Here is a 22,502-nt window from a genome sequence, read left to right on the forward strand (position 1 = left end):
ATCTCTAAAAAGTGTCATATTTTAAATGCACTTCTACAATTGGCTTACATGTACTGATGTAAAATAGTAACCAAAATATGCCCATATCAAAATGGCATACTAGTCAAAAACTTTTGTGCAATACACTTTACTGTAATGAGCTTAAGAAAACTCTACTTGCTATTTCAACTGAATTAGAGCCAGCGTAGTACAGTCTTATTACCCAAAAACCTAGTTTTTAATTTTGACGCTGGCAGTTTTTGCATTTGTTTACAGCAAAAGTGCTGCGTCCTGATGTCAGCTGTAGGTACATAGGGAATTATGAAACATCCAAAAACATTATGGATTTTCTTCTGCATTTTTACGTACTTTTGGTGCATTTTTGGGTTTATGGCTTTTTTTTTTTTGCAAATTACAGCATGCTCTAAGTATGGAGTATTTTCTGATACACGCTAGAGGGAAAGAAACACTAGAAGAAACGTATGTGTGACCACAAAAGGTTTGTGAAAAAGTTTGTGACAGTGTGAAGGAAGCTTAACAGCTTGTAGGCAGCCACCATTAATAAACGTTTTTGTAAATATATTTATGAGAATACTACTGATAAAGTCAAATATAGGTTCAAAGAGATATACTGAATTAAGCTGGGCATACGCTGCCCAATTACATGTTGTTAATCAGTCTGTGTAGGGGGCAGATAGAGTACTAAGCCTTTGTAACAAAATGGAAATATTCAGTATCACACAATATGATTCCAATATTTTCCCAGCTTTGTGCATGATTACCTGCCCTTGATAGATGCCCCACTGACCCTCAGTGTTAGACCAATGAGCAAGACTGTATTTTCAGTGTGTGTGCGGTCCATGTCTACAACTGATTAAGAGGTGACCCATAGTAGTCAATGTGCCAATTCACACAGTTTTTTTTCACATGAACATTGATCACGTAGAAAAAATGCAACATGCACTATTTTGATCCGATTTGCTGATAGGACTTACCCATTCACGTCAATGGGGATGCAAAAAAGACTGTCCTTATTCCCTGAATCTATTGCTAAAGCTCAATTAACATGGGACGAATGTCGGGCAAACGATGCCCAACACTTGTCCCTGTACATATTCGCTCTTGTGTATCGCTGGCTCACAGCGGGGAGGCTGGAGGAGATTTCTCTCCTCGTGCTCCCCCGCCCCTGTCCGTTGACATAACATAGCGGCCGTTTAATATTGAACAACTGCTATTTACACTGAGCGATCAGCTCATTGTCCACTGTTTATGCTGCATAAACGATGGACGATGAGCTGAACGATCATCATTCACTGTAAATAGCAGCCGCTCAGTATTGAACAGCCGCTATGTTACGTCAATGTAGAGGGGCGAGGGAACGCAAGGAGTGAAATCTCCTGCAGCCTCCCTGCTCCCATGCTGGCCACTCTGTGAGCGAGCCAGCAATACTAGCTCCCGTGCAATAGCACGGGAGCAAGTACATGCATGGAAGAGTGTCAGGCATCGTTTGCCCGACATTCATCCCCTCTAAATGGGCCTTAAGAAATGCAGAAAAAAAAGAACTGAGCCTGATTCAGTTTTTCTTTTTTTGTGGACAGACACATGGTTTACATGCGGATGGCATACACAACTGCACTCAGATGAAAAAAAACGTCAGCTTTTTATGGACAGAACGAGGATTAACTTTTATACAGTTGTGTGCATTTAAGTTTAATAAGACATCAGCTTGTATACAGTAGGTCATCCCCTGTAGCATGCAATAACAAAGCACATACTATTGCCTACTCATAAACATCTCATTATTATCTATTAACTTACTTGCAATGACGAACAAACATCCTATACAGGTGGAAGCATTAAAAGATTAAGAAACCATTTCAGATTATATAACTTTACTTTTACTGAGATTTGCTTTATTAACACCTTTATTATATATTAATGTGTCATTAGAGATGAAAAGACTGAATTACATGTGGCAAAACAATTTTGTGGTCATGGACACAACATGGGACAGATGAGAGTTATCATACTGAAGGGCAACTTCAAGTCGCAGCGTCACAGAACAATTTGGGAGTATAAATTTATGGCCATTTTGGATACCCGCAAGAACGGAATGAGGTTCTTGCATCAGTAGAGAATATGGAAAGTCTGAAGAAGGTCAAGAGGGGTGTCCTTAAGGAGAGCACCCAGGAGGTGTGTGGAGACACCTGCGGAGTGAGTGGGTTGGGGGATGGCAACGTCTCTCCCGAAGGAGAGCACCCAGAAGGGTCGCTAGTCTTAATCATTGTTTTACAAACTTAGTAAAAACTCATACTTTGATTTGAAGGAATGCTGCCATCAAATAAGTGGCATACAGCTGAGCACTCCGAGCGGGTTAAGAAGAACACAGCTGGACCGCTCTGTTCTTCATACCCTGCCTGTGTTCAGGGAGGGGCATACAGCTGAAACAATAGTATCAGCTGTATCCCGCTGTGAATTCCTGATAAGGCTCATCATTGTCTTTCAGCACGCTGAAAGATAACGATGAGCGACGGATTAACGGAAACTGCACGATGTCAGTGCAGTTAGACACCACGATTATCGCTCAAAAGACGGCTTTTACACATCAAATCCACTACATGTGGACATAGCCGGGGCCCTTTTACACTGCTCGATCATCATTCAGACTTTTGCTAGATTGCAGAGATCTGAACAATAAGGCTGTGTAAATGTTTGCAGCAACTGCACAACAAACGATAATTGGTTCGTCATTCAGTTTCTACAGATACAAATATCAAACAACGATCAGCCCGTGTCATCTATGAACGACGGCCATGCTGCTCTGACTGGTCAGTGTTGCTCACCCCATACGTGAGTGGATGGCACTTCCCACATTTGTAATGTTTAAACCTGAAAACGCGAAGTGTGGTAAACAGGCGGCTCAGATTTTACGTTTCGTATTAGCATATCACATTAGATAAATGGATATTATAAAGGGGGGGGGGTCCTCACTTTAAGGAGTAGGTGCGGTAAATATACACCGCCTGGTCTTGGGCTTAGAACCCCACCGATAGTAAAATTACGGCGGTGCTTTAAGCCTTCTGTCTCTGAAATCAATTAGAGGACAGAACAGGTTGTCAGCTGTTAGTAACGGCTGATAACCCGGAGAAGAAGGCAGGAGGGGTTTTTAACTCATTCTGCCTTTTCCTTTGCAGAGTACACAGTGCTAATTGAGCACTGTGTACTCAAAGTGAAAATGGAAGAGTGTTTTCCACTTGGGGAGCCGGGGGTCATGTGACCGCCGGGGTTCCCTGCTACAGCAGAGCTGGAGGGTCATACTAGACCCTGGGCAGCTCTGCCAGTGACTAATGTGACTACAGGTGTTGCTTTCCCCTGTAACTGGGGCTCCTATGGATGCCCCAGCTACAGTGGGAAAGTGTCAAATTAAAAAAAGTAGATTACAATTCCTTCCTAAGCAGTGAAACTACAGCACAGGGATGTGACCTTCAATGAGCCAACCGGAAGGAATTTGTGATAACCAGCCCTCATAACAAGCTGGTCCCAGCCTGCAGTGAGCTGACCTGGGGCACTGGAGAAGCTCAACCAGGAGAAGATGTGATAAGGAGACTGACAGGGAAGGAATAGGTAAGTTTAGACAATTTTTTTTTTTAATGACAAAACCCCTTTAAGGGGTTAAATCCCATTCTATGAGATAGAGTAGGGATATGCAGAAAAAAGTGGATGTAAGTAGATCTAATAAGTGTGTTTTGTTGTTTGTTTTTTTTTAAGCATTCTCTTTTTTATTGAGTTTTAACACTGGCATATGTAGCACCTCTTTAACGTCCATTTCATGGGGGCAAATTTGGGGAGGTATGAGTGTGCATGTTTATGTTATGGCTGATAAAATAAATATTACACTAAAGCTTTGCTCAATGTAAGCTTATATCAGTTCCTAACTAATGTATCTAGTGTAACACTGTTTTTACTGGTCTATATCAGGCCTTAGTCACACGGGCGTTTTTTCCCGCGATTTGCGGATCGCATGACGGATGCGCATCCGCAAATCGTGTGACCGGGGCCGAAAAATCGGCCGAAAATACTGCTCCTAGCCGCGTTTCAGTAGAAACGGGCCGGAGCTGTCCAGCGAATTGAATTCAATGGAGCCGGCAATACAGCCGGCTCCATTGAAAGCAATGCGCTGCGGGCGATCGCGGGATGAATTTTCGGGAAGGGCTTAAATATATAAGCCCTTCCCTGCAATTCATCCAGAAATGTGTAAAAATAAAAAAAATCTATAAACTCACCCGGTCGCGGCAGACGAAGTTCAGCCGCGGCCAGCGGCACTTCTCTGAACTGCTCTCTGTAGTATTCAGCAGCCGGGGATTTAAAATCCCCACCTGCTGAATGAGCTGCCTCTGATTGGTCACAGCCTGACCAATCAGAGGCAGCTCTCACTCACACCCATTCATGAATTCATGAATGGGTGTGAGTGAGAGCTGCCTCTGATTGGTCAGGCTGTGACCAATCAGAGGCAGCTCATTCAGCAGGCGGGGATTTTAAATCCCCGGCTGCTGAATACTACAGAGAGCAGTTCAGAGAACTGCCGCCGGCCGCGGCTGAACTCCGTCTGCCGGGACCGGGTGAGTATATATATTTTTTTTATTTTTACACATTTCTGGATGAATTGCAGGGAAGGGCTTATATATTTAAGCCCTTCCCAAAAATTCATCCCGCGATCGCCGGCAGCCCATTGCTTTCAATGGAGCCGGCTGTATTGCCGGCTCCATTGAATTCAATGGGCAAACATCATTCTTCTCTGCCACAGCTGTTACAGCTGTGGCAGAGAAGAATGATTTGTCTAGTATATGCTCTCAATGGGGTCGGCACTGCTGCCGCCGGCCCCATTGAGCGCATATAGAGAAGAGAACAGGAATCGCAGATAGGTGCGATCTGCGATTTCTGTTCTATAATTTATCGGACGAGCGCATAAAAAGCGCTCATGTGTCCGATACCATTGCAAAGCAATGGTTTTATAAAATTGCCAGACGCATGCGCATGCGTAAATCGCGCGAAAAAACGCCCGTCTGACTAAGGCCTCACACTGTCTTTTGTAATTGCTACAATGTGTTACTTTAATATTGTACTTTGCAAATTGATTACAGATGATGGGACCATAAGAATAATAATAACAAACAGGTAATTTCTTTAATTGTCTAACCTTGATCTAGAAAAATCACAGCAGGATTCTAATTGAATGTTATAAGTAAAATGTCCACTTTTTGCCTTAGTTTTTAGATTAACCCCTAGTGTTCATATTACCAACAGTAGATGTTCAGTAACTTTCAATCTATAGACATACATATTTTCATCAATAACTACTTACTCAACATCCCGTTTTCGTATAGATTTTCCTGATGACATGACTTCTGCTACCTTGGACACAATAGGGTCATAATTCATACTGGCAACTGCAATGACTTCATCATTCCTAGAATATACAATAGGAGAGTACAATCCACCTTTTAGTATGTGCATGCTAACTTCGGTATATGAAGACAATAATAGTGAACAGATGGCCAAGAATGAACGCGTAACCCTCCATGAAGTCTTCACCTGGAAAGATTTTTGCCTGCATTCCCCCTAGTTTAATGACTTTTATGTTAATATCTGTTATAAAGTTGCTTCATTGAGCAACAGGTATTCAATAAAATAACTTTTTATACTTTGAAAGCACAAACTCGATTATACAAATTACAAATTATTTTGTCTTCATCTCTCCCTACTGAATGGATTCCAGTGATCATCTGTCAGAGATCCATGACCAATGTCAGTGTTATATTTCTGTATTTTAAAGGTTTGATCCATAAATCTTCAAATAAATAGAGCGTGCCCATAATATCTATATTAAAGGAGTTGACCAGTTTAGTAACTATTTTCATACACCTAGTTAGGGATATCTGAGTTAATAAATTAGAGTGGTTACAAAGCTTCTCTGGCTCTGGGGAACCTTTCCTGTATTATACAGGCAACCTGTACGAGCACTATATAATCCTTCATTTTTCCTATGGCAGCACTGCATAGAAATTGAACACTTACTGCCATGTCTTCTTTCATATTAGAGTTGATTGCTGGGGATCCAAACAGGAGAACACTTTCTGATCAGCTTATTATCAAAGGACCCTTCTAACAAGCAGGGATTGTACCAAGAAAGAAACCGTTTATTTGGGCTGTATATATTCCCTAATAGGACATATGAACATTATAGAGGGGTTCCCCTACTCAGGATCCCCCTCCATGAGCCAGAACGTCTTTCTCCCCATCCATGAGCCTTCTATGTATTGCATAAACAGCCATTCATCTGCATGGCTACCGTGTACAACTACATTTCCTCCGCAGTAGCTGCAATGGGAAATTCCTTACTGATCATTGCTTCCACCAACTAAACCAGCTGTTTCATGTTGCAACGCACAACTTCTATATGAAAGGGGATGTCTTTGATGAGACAATCCTTTTAAGCCCTGTTCTTCATCCAGCATGTCAACCGGAGCGGCCCTTAGATGTCTTTGTATGGAGTAAAGAATTAACATCCGAAATATAATTTAAAAAAAGACTAAATAATAAAATAAAAATCCATTAAAAACAGCAATTCAGTTCGCAAACAGGTAAAAGAAGCGAATTATCAACATCAACACTGCTAGTCCTAAACTTATAATTGCTTTTCTTATTATTTTACCGGCTCAGGGCACCTTTTCATGATTTTACGCTATGGCATTGTTATTATGGATGCTTATGCGTAGTAAATAGAGATGAGCGAACGTACTCGTAAGGGCAATTTCGCATCGCTATTTTCGAGTAACTGAGTACTCGGGTGAAAAGATTCGGGGGGCGCCGTGGTGGAGCAGGGGGTAGCAGTGGGGAACAGGGGGGAGCTCTCTTCCCCCCCACTCCCCTCTGCAACCCCCAAATCTTTTCACCCGAGTAGTCAGGTACTCGAAAATAGCGATGCTCGATTGTGAAATTGCCCTTAACGAGTACGTTCGCTCATCTCTAGTAGTAAATGTGGCATTTATAATATTCTCCTAAGTTTAGGACTAGCAGTGTTGCTGTTGATAATTACTCGCTTCTTTCACCTGTTGTGCTCTGAATTGTTGTTGTAATAGAGTCTTTTAAGTTGTGATCAGTTTTTCACATGTTAATAGCTAGGTAGAAGACATTATTCAGCTGCAGCACCAGGGTGATTGATGTCTTGGTGCAGATACCTTCATGATTATCTAAAAGTAAAAATCCATTATCATGATTGAATCTATTATGCCAATTTTGTAGCGCATGAATAGGTGCTCTAAAAAAAACGCCTGTCGCATGTCTGCAAATCGTGTGAACGGGCAAATATTTTAAGAGCAGAAGACCCGAGGTTCATGCGCCTAAAAATCGCTCATTCCCTGGAGCAGCTGCACTTGGAGAAGCACAGCTGCTCCAGGAGGAGAGAGAAGCCCCACAGGGCTTTAGGATTTCCCCAGAGCAGGTAGAGACAGCGGACCTATGGGGTATTTCCCGATAGCAGGGAGGGATGGAGCAGGGCTACGAGGTTAATCTCCCATTGCTCCACTCTCCCTTGCTATGAGGAAATCCCCCATAGGTCCACTCTATCTCCCTGCTCTGGGAAAGTCCCAAGGGATATCCCCATAGTGCAAAGAGAGTGGGCAGGGCTATATGGATTCTCACAGATGGGTGGAGCTACGGGTCAGATCCCTATAGCTCTGCCCCCTCATCCCGCACTTTCGGGGGAAGCCCTGTACCTCTGCCGCTTCTCTCTTACTGCTATAGGGGATTCCCTTGAGGAGAAAGGGGGAGGGAATCCCCTACTGCTCTTGCTGCTGGGCGATTGCCCATCAGCAAGGCAGGAGGAATACCCCACTGCTTACAGCAGGGCATTTAAAAGGTGCTGCCCAGAAGCACTTTTCAAATGTCCTGTTGTAAATTCCTGTTAGTCCCCGTGGGGATTATTGTGGAACCCTTGGGGAGTCCCATCAGCGATTGCCCATCAGCAAGGCAGGAGGAATACCCCGCTGCTGACAGCAGGGCATTTAAAAGGTGCTGCCCAGAAGCACTTTTCAAATGTCCCATTGTAAATTCCTGTTAGTCCCCGTGGGGATTATTGGGGAACCCTTGGGGAGTCCCCTCACCCCCGCGGGGACTAACAGGAGTTTACAGCGGGACATTTAAAATGTGCTTTCTGGGCAGCACATTTTAAATGTCCTGCTATAATCAGTGAGGAATATATTCCCAGCGCAGGAGTCTCCATTAACTCCTGCTCCCATAGGAGTCAATGGAAACTACTGCACAGCACCACGCTGTCCTGTCTTTGTTAGGTGTGCACCGTTTTGCGTGCCTACATTCTCTCATGTGAGCGCTTCTATGGGAACCCATGGTTCTTTTAGAAGTGCTCTTTTTGAGCGCACATAAAAAACGCTCGTCTGACCGAGCCCTTTTACTAAAAATGTCTGAAATATACCTCATTCTTAGTTGAAAAAACATACAAAACAGTGACAAAAATATATTTAACATTTCTTTTCCAATAACATTTTACAGAATTCTTACAGTTACGTCTTTACATTATTGAAACATTAGTATCTGACAGAACTTACCAAATGGCAACATTTCTCCATTTTATGTAGTTTAGCTGCAGTGATTCTCACATCCTTGAATATTTTCGTGAATTATAAATTAGCCACAAAATACTGATTTGTATCATATTGTTCATAAAGAAAGATTTAATTGAAAAGTAGTTCTAATTACTGTATTTATGAATTGCTATAATTTTAGTCCCAGATGATCCAAACTGGCTAATTACGTTTTGAGCTATCTGTGCATTATGTTTTACTGTAGTCCATAAAATACAGCAATTACAAGTATATCATGCAAAACTGGAAAAATATTTCCTGCAAAGTGTGACATTCTATTTCTTTCATGTCCCCAGAATTGGCAAATTTGTAACGTTTACAGACACAATATCAGAAAGAAATGCCATATAGTTTTAATGTAGATCCCACCAGCTTAGACTGAACAACAGAGCTACCAACTGACACAGACATATCAAAAACTTGGCCACATGTTCCAAGTTACAAATCAAGCAAGTAGCTCTTGATAAACTACATTCAATTAAGTTCAGGTGACATGGAAAGACTTGATCAGTTAAAATTACCATATGAGAATAAAATTAAAGCCTGTCTCCACTTAAAAATAAGGAACCACTGAAGTTTATCCCAATCACTGTCTATGCCTTAAAGGGGTTGCAACAAGTTTAAAACTTGTGCCCTAACTAGAGATCAGAGACTGAGTGTCTGATCACTGGGGGTTGGAATGCTGGGACCCACATCAATAAAGAGAGAGGTCTTAAGAATTTCCAGTTTGAAAACCCTGGCAATCAGCATCACAAATCTGAGCATTCACAACTTTTATAAGTATAACTATCTATATTCATAGTTGGGTTTTCAGAGTGGCGCAAGAAATTAAATGCAGGAATTTCCAGGGGCTAATGAGAGAATAACTATATTACATTTCTAAAATATTATCTAGAACGGTGCTTTTGGGGGTTTAGGCCAGTGCTTAATTGATCACTGAGCCACATTTAGCATAAAGATCATAGATTTCTAAAGATCTATGGATGTGGTTCTCATTTGATATTCATAGAATATTGTTATTATTATTCTTCATTATCTAGATGATGTCAACATAGCGCGTCACATATAATGCCGCCACATCAGTCTTATATAAAGGGTATACAGTATACTATAAACATACCATTATGTTAAGATATATATATACTGTTTATTATAATGAATTAGTTTGTAGCAGCTGGGATATTGTTATTCTGTAAACTTTTACCAAGTGCCTTATTATAAATCCATAGCTAGAGGACAGTTTAACTATACTCTTATGCTTTAACTAGTGACATAATGAGGTCTGACTGTGTAGCCATGAACAGCGGTGAGAAACGCTCTTTTCTCCTTAGGGAGAGCAACTATATACTATAAACTAAGTGAGGAGACTCAAATGGCCACGCACGCTCCTCTGGGTAATATGCAAATAAGGGAGATGGAATAAATCCTCCACAGTGCCACCTATTGAAAGGCAGCATTCCTTCGAGTCAAAGTGGGACTTTTTATACAAGTCTTATTACAATGACTGGGAATCAAAAGCAAAGCCAGACTCCATGTACATACAGCTGTTTTGATTCCCAGTCATTGTAAGAAGACTTGTATAAAAAGTCCCACTTTGACTCGAAGGAATGCTGCCTTTCAATAGGTGGCACTGTGGAGGATTTATTCCATCTCCCTTATTTGCATATTACCCAGAGGAGCGTGCATGGCCATTTGAGTCTCCTCACTTAGTTTATAGTATATAGTTGCTCTCCCTAAGGAGAAAAGAGCGTTTCTGACCCCTGTCCCAGGCCTCTCACTAGCAAAAGCCAGACTCCTACTGTACACTGATGATGGGCAATAACCCGTAAACAGCTGTATGTACATGGAGTCTGGCTTTGCTTTTGATTCCCAGTCATTGTAAGAAGACTTGTATAAAAAGTCCCACTTTGACTCGAAGGAATGCTGCCTTTCAATAGGTGGCACTGTGGAGGATTTATTCCATCTCCCTTAATTGCCATGAACAGCCACATAGTTATAAAAGATAACTAAAAATAAAATAGCTTTTATGAGAAAATCAAGCTTTTTCTTGCAGAGGTCTGTCAAACAAGACCAAAAATCTATATTTCAGAGCCAAGGAATGTTTACTTTCACATGTGGAAATGGGTGAAGTCTTTCAAGTCACCAAAACTTAGATTGGGAATAATTAAAAGGGTTCTCTAAGATCAGAAAACAGGGTCTGATTGTTTTACTAGAAAAGGCATCACTTTTGTCCATTTGCTTTGCGAATAAAAGCCCTTTTACACGCAACGATTATCGCTCAAAATTTATCCAAACAGCAGAAAATGAGCGATAATTGTTACATGTAAACGCGGGCATCGTGCATTTTTTGTTTGAGCGATGCATTTTACTTTACATAAAATCCATCGTTCAGCTGCTGAAAGACTGAGCAAATAAATTCTATTTGAATGCATTTCGCTCATCTTTCAAAAGACTGCAGAATGTTCTCCCCATGGAATATTTATACTAGCCGTGAGGGGAACAATGGAATGTGCAGCAGTTGTTTACACAGCTAGGCGTGTGTTTAAACACACACTGGGCTCTGCAAACAACTCGCAGAGGTACTTTTACATGCAAATGAAGATGATAAAGTGTTAATGGCCATTATGCAAATAAATCACTAAATCTTTCAACCTTTCAGCAGTTTGAAAGATTTTTGCATGTAAAAGGACCTTAAGACTGAACTGCAGTGCCAAGGACAGGAGTGGCACGGTTTCTGGATGACCCTCTTTTCAATCCTGCACAACCACTTCAACGTGTTACTTTTAAATTATACAAAAGTATTGTATAGTCTATGATATGAATGTTCAGTGGCACTAAGATAATAAAATCAAGCAGTTAGCTCTGTTGTTTAGTCTATGAGACACCAGAGAGAGTAACCTTCAACCTGGAGACGTGAGTGTTCCTAAGTATTACCTCCATTGATCTACGAGGGATGTCATCTTACTATTGGGATACAAGGTCCTTACGGAGCGCCTAAATAGTAAAATAATGTATATCTTTACACAAAAATTTTACAAGTTTAGGTAATAACCAGTGCTCAAGCACCACTCAGTTTTCATCAGAAAAAGAGTAGAAAAACAGTTATAAAAACTATACCAGTAATTATTATAAACATTCACTTTTTATGACATAGAGTATTTATGAGAGTCAGGGAAAACAGCATGAACCAAGTCGAGTAGGTTCTCAGATCTATGATTAAACTGGATCTAGAAATTGAGTATTCTGTACTGAATTAGATGGGTCTGAAATCCCACAAGGCAGAATGCAAGCATGTCAACATAATGCGCCAAGTAGTTTTCAATGCATAAAACCTATATGCCAATCAATCCTGCTCATCAGTGGTTTCTACAAAGAAAATACTATTTTGAAACTTGGTACACAGCTAAATTTCATCTAAACCCACCTTATAAAGTATAGCCGTATGTCCAAGACACAATGCATCTAGTTGGAAGGCTATAAATGTCCCGTAAAAGTCATGATGGTTGGGAGGTCCACTTTTAAATTATGCCATGTTACTGAATAACCATGAAGATAACTAAATAAGTCATAGATAGTTGAATATGGCTTATTGGAAATTGGACATTTCCCAGGGTGTGAACAGATTTTGCGGTGTCCAAAAACAGTATTTATTGGCTTTAACGCAGTCATTAGGTTGTACAGGACACTAAATCATTACTAACCGGTGTCTGCTTGATATTTATTAGGTTTTAATAACAAATAGTCATGCTTTAGCTCAATGAAGTCTCCTTAACTTGGCATTTCTTAAGGCTACTATTAAAACGGCTTCCATCACCAATAGATAATTTTTTTAAAAATTGGTAAGTGATGATTCCCAAAAGCAAATTATTATGTAGCTTCATCAAAAGTGAAGTGCAATCATTTTCTGTTGGTTTGATGTGTTTTGTGCTTTTCTTCTTTTAAAGTTTTTTTTTCATAAATACACTTCTAATACTTTTAATAAATGCTTTTTGATAAAACTCAGTTTCCATACCTCGTATAAAATGCCACAAATTTTAATTCTTCAATATCTCCTTGAATGATGACATCATCAAATCCTTCCCCATTACCTGAAAAACAGAAGGCACTTTGGGTGTGGGGCTGTTTTATATCTTGGTCTGTATGTACTTTCATAACCCTTCACACATTATGTTCACTTTCACTGTCCTAACGTAAGCGTATTTTGAGCAAAATATCAACTAATACCTCATGTATCTTACGATTTTTGGAGGAAGCAGTTCGACCTTGAAATGTTAGGGGAAGCTGTTAGTACTTTGTGTGGTCCACTTAGAGAGTGTGCGGCGGCCCGCCTGATCTACCAGTATGAGGGTAACTAATAGGCTGTAAGACTGCCTGGTGCATTACATATAACTGTTGGACTGGCATATTATAGAAACCTTATCTACATGCAAGTATAATACTAGGATCAAAGGAAAAGGATTTCACAATGGCGTGACTGGAGCAGATGAGAACATCTTTTCTACTCCGGAGGTCCAAAGCCACCATAAGGGAATCTTTTTCTTTCATCTTTGTATTTTTAACAGACTACACTCTGGATACCGTGTTCTGCCCGGCTGCTTCACCTTCACCTGCATATTATTTGCCTTTGTGAGAATTGTGTCTTCCTATGCACAACTAGGTCATGTGAGTGAAATCTAGTTTTCTTCTAACTTTCCTTAGTCTGTATATCACTAACTATCATAGCACGTTATCTCCCCTTTCGTTTTTACGTTTTGGCAAGGATACTAAGGAGCCGCCACCGCCCCTTCCCTAAAAAGCGTGTGTGAGTAGTTGGGCTGTCCATCAGTTTTTGCCCCTGTGCTCTTCCCCTATATAACATTTTGTCCTTTCTGCATGCTAGGATTTCTACTTGCCCATGCACTCTTGTATCAGTAAATATGGCCTTTTTCTGTGTTTTGCAAGTAGATTTTGTCCAACTGTCTGTGATTTGTTGTCTTAATGCATCTTAAATCGAAAAAGCTGTTTTGCAATTGGTTTGCAGTCATACTTCTTCCCATGCAAGAATGTTAGCAAGAAGCAGTGTACAGATGGGGGAGAGTATAACTGCAGGTTCAGACTACAAAGTGTTTGCTGTCTGTTACCATGGAGACCGTTATATTTGTATAGCACACACCAAACCATAGGGAATTTTTATTCAAGACCTATTGCAAAATTGCCTCTTTAGTTTAGTTGCACTGGGGCAATAAAAGCAACGTGGTTGGGAATAGTGAACATAACCTCTAAAAAGACAATCAGTAAACAACCATGAAATAAAATTTCCACCCATATTGGTAATCTTTCCATTAGTTTTAACTTTTGCTTTTCATATTCGATTTTTACTACTTAGTCATGATAATTAGTTCAGTTTAGTAGGCAGTAGTAGTAATTAAGCTGTTATTTATTTATGGCATTAAAGGGGTTGTCCATGCACCAAAATACTTACCCGATCCAGTGGTGCCAAAACCGCCATTTCTGGCCTGACCCTCATACCGAGTCATGTGGATGAGAGTCTTCCTCGTCAGTGATATCCTCACAAGAGGATGGTTTTTCAGATCATTTTAATAACTAAGCCAGCCCACTATGCAAAAGAGAGTGTCTTAGTTATTAAAATGATTCAAACAGCCGGCTCCCCTGCGAGGACATCAAACAGTTGGAAGGTGGAGTATGACTCGCAATTTCTTGACCTACTGTTAGGATTGGGACTGTTAGTGGGACTGGACTGGGTAAACATTTTGGCTGCCTGGATAACCCCTTTTAATAATTGAGATGCAGGACAATATAGTGTTATTTATATTTTGACTATGCAGACTACTAAGTAGTCATAATCAATACCCTTCACATGCCACCTATACTGTAGATGTATTTATTTCCATCATCATATAATTTGATGTTAATACAAATATTAAAAGCAGAAAAGTACAAAATTATCTTCATACCTGCATATCGTATGCTTTTCCCAAACATTGCAGTCCACAGATAAGGAATTGTATTGATTTCTGTTCCTTGAGCTAACATATTTAGTGCTGCTATACGTCCTGATGAAAGAAGAAGGCAGTAAGATTTAGACCTCTTTCATACAAGCATATTGTTACGTGTGCTGCTGGGATCTGTAGTTCTAAGCTTCCTAGCAGCACAGCCCTCACAGGGTTAACTGATTGCTCACCCTAGGGGGCCATACAGAGACTGACTAGGAGCTGGGTTTATATGTGAGCACAGACCCAGGTGATTGGCTAGCAGGAAGTACCACACCCAGCCAGCTCAATCAATTAACCCTGTGAGGGCTGTGTGGCTAGAAAGCTTAGAACTACAGATCCCAGCAGCAAACGTAACACATATTTTTTTATCAGTATTTCATCCGTACCTTTGTGTCCATAAAACGATGCTACTGGTAACGTATGGTTAATCCAAGTATTGAATGGGCATCTAAAATATGTGCATATTATAGAAATGCACCATGCACTATTTTCATTGGAAAACACCCAGTGAAGTCTATAGAAAGTGTTTAAAATACGGATACATCAGTATTTGCTTCTGCATTTACATTAATTTGTATAATTTTCTATTGGGCATAGACGGATCTGTTTTTGTCTAACAGAAAATAATACCAATGAACGCAAATACTGATGGAATACTTATTGTACCCGCTTCCATCATACATCTGTAATGTGGATCCGTATTATTGTTTACAAATATACTTATATGAAACTAGACTTAAAGAGACGGATTTGGTAAAAAGGAATGAGGGTTACAGATTAAATCGCTATGTTCAAAACTAAAAATGTACTTTTTCATACCCACTGAATAGCTATATCAGTGGTAGTTCCTGGATACCTTATTTGGGGTGATTTGGGGATCATTTGTCACTTTATAGTTACAATTACCCTGCATATGTGCCATCTGCCAGTGAGGAACGTTGACTTTTTTGTTATTTCGAAAAGCTAGTGGGAACGTTACAACATCTCCTGCAGCAAAAACTCCGGGAACATTAGTCTGCATCATCTAGAGAAAAGGCAATTATGTTGTATAATGTCAGTATGCACCATAACAACTTATCAGATTGCATTAATTGTCAAGTATTATCATTTCTTACACATACAAATATTAGATTTCTATACATTACCTACTATGTACAATGTCTCATCTATATCGCAACTGAAGGAATAATTAGGGTTGTAGCCACAAAGGGAGAAAATGACCCATTGTTTAAAATGTTCTTAATATTTAACATCGTTTCTAAAAGTTTTGGGGGATATTTTTTTTATTCTCCATGTCATTTACCATGTTAAAAAAATCCTGTAATCTTGCAGATTTCCCATTGGCCACTAAGCCTAATATCCTGACACTTCCTGTTCTATGTAAAAACTTTTCAGAAGTCATCTCTTTATCATCACAGACAGGATGACAATGGTAACATCTATGTAACAGGTAATGGCCACATTCCATCTTTCTCCCTATTCTTAGCATAGGATATTAATAGTTGATTGGCGGGCCAGTAGTCCGCATCGGTGGTTAGAGCTGGAAGTGCAGTAGACATATACAGAAAAAGGATAAAAAATATACAATTAGAAAATAAAAACTGATAAGAAAAAAATGTGATGCAATATCCGATTTTAGATAGGAAAATTAAAGCAATATTATCTAGATATGGCTTGGGGACCACATATCGTTCTTGGCCTTTTTACATGTAGACCACAGCTGATGGCAACTGTTTGCTAATGTAAATGCAAAGTAGGGCTTGTTGATGTACTTAAAGGGGTTGTCCCGCGCCGAAACAGGTTTTTTTTTTTTCAATAGCCCCCCCGTTCGGCGCGAGACAAACCCGATGCAGGGGTTAAAAAAGAAAACCGGATAGTGCTTACCTGAATCCCCGCGCTCCGGTGACTTCTTACTTACCTGGTGAAGATGGCCGCCGGGATCTTCACCCTCGGTGGACCGCAGGGCTTCTGTGCGGTCCATTGCCGATTCCAGCCTCCTGATTGGCTGGAATCGGCACGTGACGGGGCGGAGCTATGAGGAGCCGCTCTCCGGCACGAGCGGCCCCATTCAGAAAAGAAGAAGACCGGACTGCGCAAGCGCGTCTAATCCGGCGATTAGACGCTGAAAATTAGACGGCACCATGGAGACGAGGATGCTAGCAACGGAACAGGTAAGTGAATAATTTCTGATAACTTCTGTATGGCTCATAATTAATGCACAATGTACATTACAAAGTGCATTAATATGGCCATACAGAAGTGTATACCCCCACTTGCTTTCGCGGGACAACCCCTTTAATCACGTTTGATATTATTTCCATCTTTATCATCGAAATAATTGTACACTTCATTACAACTTGTTAAGTAAAATCTTTACTGAAGCATGCAACTTTACCTTATTAACAGGAATGTATCCTTTGGAATCAATAGTTACACCACTCTGTTTTAGAAAACCTGTAGTTGGACTTGCTCCTAAAATAAAATATTTCTTTGCAATTAGGTTGTTCTTTTGGCTTTAGCCACCATATAGGAAGTACACAGTTGTATTTAAGGAATTCTGTATAAGGAGGGAGTAGAATGGCTCTGTTTCCATCTTGCTTTTTCCTTCCATTGGAGATATATGTTAGGAGTATTTCCCAACACATATGTCCAACAAAAGGCTACAATGTATGCAAAAGTATATACATACAATGGCATATGTTGCCAATTGACTTCCATTGCAAAAAAAGCATACAGTGTGGTAAACATTTTTATTACTGTATCTTTCTGTATAGGAAAGAACTGCAGGCTATGCTTTGCTATACAGTAAAAAAAGACATCATGGTGCATACTGGCCAAGTATAAAATGATGCTCTGGGGACCGATGGATATGTTCTGCGTATTCAAGCACATACAGGGAATATGTTCTAGAGGTTATATGTTCATGTGAGCGGCTGCCAGAACAAGCCTGCTTATATGGATTTCATTTTTTACAGTAAATTCTTTATTTATGGTTTGAATTGAAGGTAAGGGGGTACAAAAAGAAAGCGGGAATAACACATGAATTATTAACGCCTAAGTTATAAATGAGGTATAAAATCCACCTAAGAGATGACAGCAAGGAATTACCTAAAACCCTAACTGTCTTGGAGATGGAAACCTGGGAAAGGCGTGTTACTGTTAAGTTGACTGTAAAGTGATGTTGAATGCAACAGATTCTTAGTACTCCAGTTTTTCCACATCTTGTCAAACATATTTAATTTAAAGCGCATTTAACTTTCAGGTGACTTTTCTTAATAAGCTGCCATTTGAGTACATTTACATTTAGAATTTACTACTGTAAATCTTTCTGGCTATTATATAACTTGTATCCTGTATTATTCTCTATTTTCTACTTAGCAGGGTGAACACCTGATTCTCAGTTCTCTCAGGTCTGGTGAGAGGAGCCTGCTGCTGTGTTGTGTTCTATAGACTGTACACAGAGAACATAACATCTTCATGTAGGACAGTGTACAGTAAGAGTGAGCAGTGGAGATGTGATTTCTGCAGCTAAAACACAGTAAAAAGTGACTTATTATTAGCTGCAGGCTGTATCTGTGTAAATCTCTCCTTCCTTCCTCCTCCCCCCTCTACTTTACTCTCTATACAGTTAAATGTACCCAATGATTCTAACATTGTTTCATCTCCTGACAATCATTTGACCGCAAGCAATGGGCAGCCAGTTAGGAGGAAGTGGGACCTGTAATCTGCAACCCTTTAGAGGGAATTTTCAGCACAACAAAGTTATATTAAGTAAATAAAGTATATTTCTATTTAGCTAGTTATCCCACTGTCTATCATATAGGCACAGGTTGTTTAAAAAGCAGCGTTCATTTAAGTTCATTAAACAAATCTCATTATCCCATTCTGGGATATTGATTTTTATTGCAGTGACTTATAGGGAAGAGTTTCTTACTGTTTCCTACTCTGTAGCGACTCTCAGTTTCAAAATGTTAGTAAAAGGAACATTTTTACAAAGTGTGTGCACTTCATTAACTTTGTAAATTACTATTGCATGTTTGTACAGGATAATTTTAATTGTTTCCTTCACTGACCAGAGGTGCCTCTTGCCTTTTTCTACTACTTATGGCCTGATTCACACTTGTCTGATTTGGTCAGTATATTGCATCAATACTTGTAAGCTAAAACCAGAAGCAAAACATGAACCAAGAAAATTCTGCAATGCAAAGATTTCTACTTTTTCTGTGTTTAGGTTTACCTCCTGATTTAGCTTATAAATATTAATGCAAGATTCTGAGCTAAATACTGTCCTGTGAATGAGTTAAATGATTCACTGCCAAAATTAAAAGTACAAGGCTGTACTGTATAATCACATACTGTACTCACATTCACATTAGATGAAGAAGCCAAATAACATTTTAAAATGAGCTACAATGTCAAAGGAGACCTAATATAAAAAATACATTTGTGAAAGACCCTTTATGGTACATTAAAATATGGGTAATATAGTTTAAAATCGTAAATAAAAAAGGATTGAATAGGTTAATTACAAAACTGTTTTTACATTTTTAATTTGTTCCAAATTTATTTTATTAAAGGGGTGTTCCCATTTCGGCCAATCATGGAGTTATGGAAACAGCGTAAGACAGCCCTGTTCAGCTGTTTCTGTAATCCTGGCCACCACCTACATGGAGTCCTAAAGTTCCAATTCTGGAAATAGATGAGTGTCCCTGAGATAGGACCAGCATCTATCATACTTTTATGACATATCCTGTTGATACATCTGCCATAAAAGTCGGAGCTGGGAATACCCCTTTAAGTGTTTTACAGTATGTTCACATTTATGTGTTGCAGAAATTTCTGTAACTAATTTTTACATCTAAATGGGGTTTACAAAATTTAATGTATGCGATGAGATCTCAATAAAATGTATAAAGTGGATTTTTGCAACAAAATGCCAAGCGTTAACATCCCAATAGACTGGAGTTACACATAGCACTTTTTACAGTATAATTGTTTTTTAAAAACATTGCTGCAGCCAAATGTTACTTTAAAGTTTATAGTAAAATATTGTAAAGTCTACATGTAAAGCGTTTAGATGTTTTTGCAGAATTTCTGAGGGTCACTGGCTTTTTCTTTTTTCAAAATGCAGTATGCTCTAGGTATGGCGACTTTTTCTGTTCTTTTTTGTAACAAGCTTCTTTTCAGAGTTTCAAAAATGGTAGAAAAAATGCATGTATAATCTATTACAAGGGAGAAAAGGGCCCCCAAAACCGCTTGCTAAAAAAGACGATAAACCCTTTCCAATCCACTGTCTGACGTCTAAAGACATTCTGATTAAAGGCTGTACAGCTCTGATGTCGGAAGACGCCCGGCAGGGTATTCTTACTGTAGATTACTGGCTGCTCTATTGTCGGGGGGCCTCTCCAGCATGTCCCATACTGCAGTACTGGCTCTAGCCAGCAGATGGCGCCATTGTACAATGGCAGAAAGAGAAAGCCTCCTAGGAAAACCTAAATCCAAAATTGGATTGCAAAGGGTTAAAAATGTTTGCAATAAATGGAATTTTAAAAATGAAACAAATGTGTGTGCCTTTTACTAAGAGAACATTCTAGAAGTGTATACAGTATATAATGTAACTAATGCAGTTAATGTCTCTGAATACTAAATACAGAAGTTGGGAATTGATTTGAGGCAGTTTAGTGGTGTTACTTTCTATGAAATATATATATATATCTTACCTATTCCTATGACACAAACATCAGCTCGTAAAACTTTTCCGCTCTTCAGCACCACTTCTTTCAGCTGAAAAGCATAATATTCAATAAGTGAAGCCAAACGAAATATAAGGAGAAAATACCAGGGCAAAATAATTCCGCAAACCTGTATGTGAGCGCTTCTCTACATAGAAAAAGTAATAGAAAACAGAAGTGATGAATTTACAATTCAAGTTAATTCTTATGTAATCTGTAAGGAAAAGAAATTGAGTCATGCCCCATTCCAGCACACTTTAGAAGACTGTGTTCACATAGTGTCTTTACTCAAGGTTCTGAGTTTGTACCAGGAAATGGGTCATAGGGCTACATTGACCAAAGATATGCTAAAAAAAGGTCCTTTGGTTATACATTTGGGGAATTGACGTTGACATACCATTTTTAAACTGTTCTGAAAAGTGTAGTGGATAATGCTTTTGAGTGCAGAGAGACCTTACAAACAAAACATACACTACACAGTATATGTTTCTTCTGCATGTGATCCTATGGGCAATAAGTGCCATTATACAGTCAACGGTGGCATTTGTAGGGGTTTTACACTCAATGCATACATTGAGAATGCCATAAAGCTCAAATGTAATAGAACATAATCTTGCCTATGGCTCCACGATAAGAAGTCTGAATACAGGGGCTCCATACACATGCTACTCTCAGTTTTTCCTCATGTGAAATGTTTCAAGAATTTATGTCATATAATTGTGTATAGCTGACTAAAATGTTGTATGCTTTGCCATATAGAGTCCAATCTACATAAAGTCATCTTGATGTGGCAGATGGGCTTACATATTTTGATCAAAATGTGCTCTAAGAACCTTACATTTCTACGTGGTTAGTAAATAGAACAGTTATACAATGTGAACTCTAATAGTAAATGCTTGCTAGTAGTGTTGTAGCCACATATTTCTGCTTGTAGAAGATAAAGCTTAAACATTAGCTATGTGCAGTAAAAGGAACAAAAGTCGACACCTCAAAAAGACTGCCAGACTCCTGAAGCAAAAACCTAAATGGACCCCCTCCCCCATTATGGTGCCCATTTCTGTCATCTCATCCATGACAGGATGGTCTAGTATTTGTTTCCCATTTTAGGCCCTTTAAAATGACCCTTGGGACAATTTTCTACCTCCTTGTTTGCCAACAATGCACTTCTTTAGAGTAAGGTCCCGGTCATGTATGTCCTTACTACCCAGCTGCCAAATGAATGATGCAATCAAAGTTGGGGCCCCCTACCTCCATGGGCTCCATAGCAGTCACATGGTCTGCCTCTATAATAAGTATGCCCTCATTTAGGAGATAAATAGATAGATAGATAGATGGTTCAGTTACCTTTCCTTCTTGTTCCCTGAGTTCAGAAACTTCTGTCTGCATGTAAAACTTCACTCTGTTGCTTTCAAACATCTTAGATAAAAAATATTTTGGAATATTTTTAACATATTTTGCATAAAACGCTGCATTTATACTGTATTATACAAATTCATTACGGAGTTATTTGTGGTTATAATATAGAGTAAACCCACACAAGCATGGGAGAACATGCAAATTCCATGCAGAGGTTGCCATTGATTAGATTTGAACCTACAGTAGAACCCCACATTGCAAGTCAACAGTGCTAACCACTGAGGTCCCTTTCACATTGCCATTTTCACTTTTGTTGTTCAGCGTTGTCCTCGAAATTGAACAACAAAAAATACTAGTGACAGATCCAGCACGTGCTGAACATGAATGCAACTGAGTGGACCCCATTGATTATAATGAGGTCCGTCTGGCCTCCACCATGCTGCTGAGCATTTTCCAAATAACACTATTTTATCTGGGATTTTATGCCAGATCTGTGCTAGACACACCTACTGCTGCCTTCTTATATGCACCCTTTATACCTATGAACTTGGCCCTGATGGATATTTATGTTTCAAAAGGTTTTATTGAAATTAAATTTACAGTTGGCAACACTCTGCCTCAGTGTCCCCGCGCAGGGGGCTATGGGCTCCTGCACACTTGCGTTTTTTTTCACGCGTTATAGCTTGCCTTTTTTCATGCTATATTGCTGCTTTTTTTCACGCGATTGTCAATGGGACTTTCTAATGTTAAAAAAGCTTTGCAAGTTGGTGCATTTTTAACAT

At 39.5% G+C, this 22,502-nt stretch overlaps 1 protein-coding gene across 4 annotated transcripts in view; it reads right to left on the minus strand.

Annotated features, from left to right (window-relative positions):
• AIFM3 (apoptosis inducing factor mitochondria associated 3) overlaps nt 1-22,502 on the minus strand; it is an 85,921-nt gene that overhangs the window by 3,012 nt on the left and 60,407 nt on the right. For 2 of the 4 annotated variants that reach the window (XM_066603171.1, XM_066603170.1), the window contains exons 13-20: nt 21,709-21,780; nt 20,353-20,416; nt 17,028-17,104; nt 15,539-15,656; nt 14,594-14,692; nt 12,652-12,727; nt 11,574-11,633; nt 5,342-5,446 (exon numbers count right to left, since the gene is read on the minus strand). In XM_066603171.1, the coding sequence (XP_066459268.1) occupies nt 5,342-5,446; nt 11,574-11,633; nt 12,652-12,727; nt 14,594-14,692; nt 15,539-15,656; nt 17,028-17,104; nt 20,353-20,416; nt 21,709-21,780 (671 nt within the window). Of the gene's footprint in view, nt 1-5,341; nt 5,447-8,603; nt 8,658-11,573; nt 11,634-12,651; nt 12,728-14,593; nt 14,693-15,538; nt 15,657-17,027; nt 17,105-20,352; nt 20,417-21,708; nt 21,781-22,502 lie in introns of those variants that run through there. The other 2 variants (XM_066603173.1, XM_066603172.1) reach the window with 2 other exon arrangements.

This window comes from Eleutherodactylus coqui, chromosome 5, assembly GCF_035609145.1.
Source record: "Eleutherodactylus coqui strain aEleCoq1 chromosome 5, aEleCoq1.hap1, whole genome shotgun sequence".
NCBI classification, from domain to species: Eukaryota; Metazoa; Chordata; class Amphibia; order Anura; family Eleutherodactylidae; genus Eleutherodactylus; species Eleutherodactylus coqui.